Source organism: Octopus bimaculoides, chromosome 2 (assembly GCF_001194135.2).
Source record: "Octopus bimaculoides isolate UCB-OBI-ISO-001 chromosome 2, ASM119413v2, whole genome shotgun sequence".
Lineage (NCBI taxonomy): Eukaryota > Metazoa > Mollusca > Cephalopoda > Octopoda > Octopodidae > Octopus > Octopus bimaculoides.
In genome coordinates this window covers 34,026,163-34,032,471 of record NC_068982.1, presented here as the reverse complement: position 1 = coordinate 34,032,471, position 6,309 = coordinate 34,026,163, and the positions used below count along the sequence as shown (strand labels likewise).

Below are 6,309 nucleotides of genomic sequence, written 5' to 3'. Positions count from 1 at the left end.
TTGGACAAAATGTTTAGCGACATTTCTTCCGGCTATTTACGTTCGGAGTTCAAATGCCACCGATGTCGACTTTGCCTTTCATCTTCTGGAGTCGCTAAAATAAGTACCAGTACTGAATTTGATGCTTTCAGATTCACCTTCCCGCAAACCTGCTCTAACGCTTCCAGCTTCTGACGGGTACCGAATGGATTTCTTGAATGCGCCAATACAGATATGGACAAACGACATCAGACCAGCATAGAGTATCTACATTTTAAAAATCGTCAGCTACACAGACCATACATTTGTGATATGTTTGGTTGACCTAGATAGGCTTCACATGCGGGGATCTGGTTACTGGAAGCTGGACGCGTTGCCAAGGTTACAGTGACCGGATTAGCAAATCAGTTAACGGGGGCAATCATGAACAACAAATGATGGTTCGCCCTGAAAAGGGAGATTAGAGTAGACACGATAAGGTATAAGATCGTAGCGATAAAGAGAAATAGAATAAAAGGACATTTTGAAGAGGCGTTCAGGAGAGGCATCGCAACCGATGTGCTCGCGGTAAGATTGCTCCTCATCCAATTCTTCAATGCAAAGCACGGAAGCTGCACTGTCAGAGATAAGGCTCGTGCTCTAAAACACGAGGAGATGGCCCAAGTGGTGGAGGCGCAACTTTGCAACAAAGATACTATTCGGTCTTTGGCGGGCCATAATAGGCGCATGTTACTTGATTTCAAGTAAATGTGTTCGGTTTTGCAGCACCATTTCGGTCGAGCTTTTCAGGATGAATAGCGGACCGGAACGCAGGATGGATTTCAGTACCTCCTTCGACGGCCAGCCGCGACTCAAGGTAAGAGAGGCAGAGTGTTGTGAAAAATCGATAACAGTCGCAGGGAATAGAGGAAGCCATGGTTGTTTGCACGGAAGGTGAGTGCAAATCTCTTGGCGTGAATGGTCTGTCCCCACCAGCTTGTAGAGATTCGAACCCTACTCTGACTTGGCTTCTCGGCTGTTCTAGAATTTATCCTCTTTTTACCGTTGGCGCCTAATTCACCAAGCAGACGACCAGATGGCTTCAGACTTCTGCGCAGACAACTTGGGGTACTCGGACAGACTGATTTTGAACATTCATACGATGTCTTATAGGCAGTTTTCTACTGATACTGCGCAGTTTTCTCTTCTCCCAGTCGGCAATTGTACTATTAGCATCTTTCATTGTAAATAACCAACACAAAATATCATGTTCGGCAATAAATATTAACGTCAAAGGTTCGTGGGTTTGCTTCAGTTATTCTTCACGCAGTCAACACATCCCACGTCGCTACAATACAACACCAACAAAAACTACGGGACAAGCTTTATTTTTATATGCCAGACTTGTGAGGAAACCATTTGACAGATATCTACTGCAGCTGGCAGCAGAACAGGATAATTCCCAGTTCTGAGTCGAAGAACGGTGGTACTGCTGAGAAAGGACTCAAATAAAGGGAAATATCTTTGATAATTTTCGGCCTATAACTCTGTTAAACGCAGATTTCAAAATTTTGGCAAAGGTGTTAGCAAAGAGGTTGGCGCTTATCGTCGATAGGCTAATTAGTGATGCGCAAACATGCGGTACGTTGTTCCGAACAGATCAATCCACGACGATTTCCGCCTCATGTAATACGTCGTAGAGAGGGTGGATAAAGAAACTGCTGTGACTGGGGCCATGATCAATTTAGATCAATCAAAAGTTTTTGATTAGGTTGACCATCAATACTTAGCGGCTCTTCACATGGCGGCCAGTCTTAGTCCTATCTTCCGCAGTTGGATTGTTGTAATGTACTGCGATATCTGCACGGTGGCTTTTGTAAACGATCAACTATCGTATTGTGCGTTCGGTCCGCCGAGGCTGTCCCTAGTGGTCTCTTCTGTATGTGCAACTTCAGAAACTAGATACTTCGAAAGGTGTCTTGCGTCAACTAGAATGTGGAAGAACCGTATCAGCTTACACGGACGACGTCACGGTCATAGTGTCGATATCAGACATATCTACGTGATCAGCACTGTTCTAAGGGATTACTAGGCAATGACATGAGTAAAAATCAACCATGAAAATCCAATGAGCCTGCAGTTCAACGCCTAGAGAAGAAGGCCTATGCTATCCAACAACGTCATGGCGCGCTGGACAGACGGATCGGTTAAATTGCTCGGGGTCTAATTTGGTCCAGGTTGCCAAGCAAAAAGGAACTGGGATGAAATTGGCCTAGACAAAGCTATCCCTAAAAGGTTGAGTAGAGGTGGCGAACGCTTACATTATGCATGGCTGTCGTACTTTGCCCAGTTCATATCTTACTGGACTGGAGCGCCTGCTCTGCCATTTTCTGAAGAAGGGACGCATTCACTAGCCAGGAGCTCCATTTGTTATTAACACCCGTTGAATGTAGGAATGGGTATATCGCGACTGATGATGTGTAGACATGTGCTAATGCTGCAACATCTCCAGCATTTCCTTGATGGTAAGCAGTTGTGATTGCTGTTTGTCAGACTCGCTTTTCCACAGTTCGTTCCTTTGACAAGCTTCAGTCCTGGATCATGCATAGACCAAAGGTACCTGACACCTGGAATGTTGTCAGGTGCCCACAACTTTTTACTGGGCAAGCAATGCAGTCAGGGGAAGTCTTATTTTTGGGTTCCATTGAGGGTCCGTGGAGGGCAAGAGCAACGAAGTTCTTAAGGGGACTAATTCAACAAGAATCAATTGGAATTTCCAGAGGACTTTCGAGCTGGGGCTTATTGTTAATTTTAATAAATATCTCAACCAGGCATGTCCAAGATGCATACAAAACAACAAAACACATTTTACACATTCGTCCGGTGCCTAAGCATTGCTTATTAACGAAGTTATGTTGAATACATGTTGTCATGTGTAGGATGGATCCAGCAATCTTTGGCCAAGAAGGACTGGCAATTTTTATCTGCTTGGTGGCCTTAACGAAAGAGGTTGTGTGGTAGATTTGACTGAAAGGGCTGAAAACACACCATCCTCTTTGGTTAGGCCTCAACTTTTCATTTGAAAAGGAAAATGAGAGTAGAGAGGAAAATGCTGTCTCCAAGCAAATTTTGTTGAAAGGTGGATGAGTGCCAAGATAGTTTGAGTAAACAAGCCTACTTTGAACATGCACCAGTAGAATGAGGAGGATAGGGAGAGGACACTTGTTTCAGTGGTCTGGGCAACAGTAGTTTTGTGAGGTTTCCATGAGCATCCAGCTATTGAAAATCTGCTTCAACATACTCCATCTGATACACAGAAGCATGGAAAAGTGTACGTTAAAATAATGATGATGACGATGACAATGACGATTACTGAATAAAAACGAGAAGTGTGGTAGCCATTTTGTGTGCAACATCATTTGACTGCAGTAAGGCTCACATTTATATGAGGATGCCTACATTGAAATGATTGGGAATGCTGTGCTGCAGGATCAGATCATTTACTACTACATGCAAACAAGGATGTTGTTGTGGCTCTGAATATAATCATGAGCTTAATGATAGATGATAGTAACATTAACAAAGATGATCTGAACAGAGAAAATAGTTAAATGTATTGCTTCAAAGGAACTATATTTGAGTTGTAGGTTATATAAAAAATCTGCTGAACACCTCTGTGTTCATACTGAAAAAGCAGTGGAATAAGTTGAATAATACAACAGCTCAAGATCATCAGAATTGGCATTCATAATTACAGGAATAACTGTGAGAACCTTATATTTGTATTTCAGAAGAATAGATTGAAATAACGAACACTCGTTAGTAATTCTCTGATGCTTTTCACTATAAACTGCATTTTCTTTGTGAAATGCACAGATGACACATCAGAACAGCACAAAACAAATAAAAAAAAACAAAAACACAGGTAAAATTACCAGTTAATAACAGTTTATGCATTAGTTTGAATTAATCTATAATATTTATTTGTATATGCTTTATTGATTTAAATAAATGATTTACCATCACATTTTATTTCATAAACAATCAGTAAGAAAATAGATTTTTTTTGATGTATTAAATGTACTTTTATTGGATAAAATTTGATAAAAATGAGGGAAAATGTCACACAGTCTTCTGATTAACATAACTGAATTAGTGGATTAGAATATTGTTCCAAGTAAAATGCCATGATTTTGTCAACACTTATTAGGTCATATGGAATTAAAATATCTTTGTGTCATCCATATTGATTACTGATGGTCAGGTGAAGTTTGTTCTTGCTCTCAAAACTAACTTGAGAGTAAATTTAATCTATTCCAAGAGTCCTTTAAATCCCTTTTTCTGAAATTTAAAATTAATTCATTCAAAAATTATAAGAATATTCATTGATATTTAACAAATACAAAATTATAAAATGACAAAAAAATTTCTTATAATGCAACAATTTTAAGCAGTCATACATTCTATCACAGAAGCCACTAAGAAAGCTATTAAGTGGCTTTGGGTAATGAAGGCAGGTTTGTGCTTTATTGATGTTGAGATGCAATCCTGGCTGGATCAACAACTGTGATGAGGTCTGCTGTTAAAACACCTCATGTGACCTCAGGAACATTACTGTTGGTGCATTCCAGAGCATCTGGGAGTTGTAACTAGAAACTCAGGTCAATAATTAAGAAAAAATGTTTTGTATATTAGAATCAATGTTATTTGCATTCAAATGAAAAGGAGAGCAATACCTTGCTTTTTCAGTGAAATAGTTCCAAAGCAACATGTTACTATTTCAGACTGTCACACTAGAAGAATGTCTTGCCAGCTAATAGTTACTCTGATATGAAACTATGTCAGGCCAAATGAAAATGATCAGCTACTGGTAACTGGTAATCATGTAAACTAATACCACCTACTTCAGATCCAGGCCACTGCCAACTACAGCAGCAACATCACTCAAGATTCTCCTCTTTGTGTGTGTACTGTGGACAGATACCCTGACATACTTAAAAAACATCTGTTTACAAGGGCAGATTAACTCAATGGAGAATAACCAGCTATCCATTAAACCAACAATTTGAGTCTCCTCCTCTCTTCAAGTTTTTTAGTCTAGCATTTTTGACTCTCATGGCAAATTGTGCATGTGGTTGTCTCTCGCTTTTTCTCTCTGATATACTGGCCTTGACTTTCCTTTGAAAGCCAGATGTATTTCAGCCTTATTAGACCGTGTCAATAATGTGCGTATACAACCACATCCTTAGAAAAAAATTCTCACTTCAGATAAAGGGAACAGTAACTAATATATTCACTGATATAGTGAAAAGCAACTAGGCTCCAGAAAAATCTGGTGTATATTAATTGAAGCAGTATTAAATTAAAATAGCCATTTATGTATCATACTTAATGTACATACACCACTGACAGGATGATACTGCAGTTTTTGTCCATGATGAAATATTACTAGCAGTGGCTTGTGAAGAGTAGATGGAGGAAGCAAAGTGACAAAGTAGTATGAGAAGCCACTATAAAGTCAGACAGTCAGTTGTTGTAGGAGGTCAATAGTAGTGGAGTCGTTGTATGAGTTCTCAGTTGGAGTCAGTGTCAGTTATGTGATATATACAAGTTTGAGTTACCGTCAAGGTAGATGTTACAAAGTCGTCTTGCAAAGCTATCACAGCACGATAGATGAGTCAAAGATAATAAGGTGTGGAATACCACCACAACATAATAGTGGCGACAAGAATATTACAGTGCCGACAATAACATACAATTGGACGAGGATCCACACTATAACAGTGGCGACGAGGATATAAAGAATTCACGCAGGAAATTTTGAAAACCTGTATGGAAAACTTGTTAGAAAACTTGTATGGAAACTTGTATGAAACTTGTATGGAACTTGTATGGAACTTGTATGGAAATTTGTATGAAAACTTATATGAAAACTTGTATGAAAAGTTGTATGGAAAACTTGTTAGTAGCTCTAGTTGAGTTTATTACAGTGCCAACAATAACATACAAGTGGATGAGGATCTGTGCATTATAGCAATGAATAATATGAAATTTTGTTTTCTATATATTTATTTCTTGACAATCATATTCTTTTTTTCCATAAAGGTCACACCCCTTCCATTTCACATTGCATATAATATAAAATGCATGTAAAATAAATCATTATTGTAGAAAACTCAAAAGACAAACAATAATTTCTATAAAGAATACCATTAAACATTACTCACCAGTTTTTCTAGTTTTGAAGTTTGCAGCGGATTGTTCTTTGATGTCCTTTTAGCAGCAGTTTCTTTTCCTTTCTAAAAAGACACAAACAATGTCAGAATTTAGAATTCAGTTTCCAATCTTGAC

General features: G+C 38.9%; 1 protein-coding gene across 1 annotated transcript in view; it reads right to left on the bottom strand.

Annotated features, from left to right (window-relative positions):
* Positions 1-3,889: 3,889 nt before the first annotated feature.
* LOC106879565 (myosin-IIIb) overlaps positions 3,890-6,309 on the bottom strand; it is a 114,320-nt gene continuing 111,900 nt past the window's right edge. Inside the window, exons 30-31 of the mRNA XM_014929199.2 lie at positions 6,186-6,257; positions 3,890-4,299 (exon numbers count right to left, since the gene is read on the bottom strand). Of these exons, the coding sequence (XP_014784685.1) occupies positions 4,270-4,299; positions 6,186-6,257 (102 nt within the window). The 3' untranslated portion in view covers positions 3,890-4,269. The remainder of the gene's footprint in view (positions 4,300-6,185; positions 6,258-6,309) is intronic.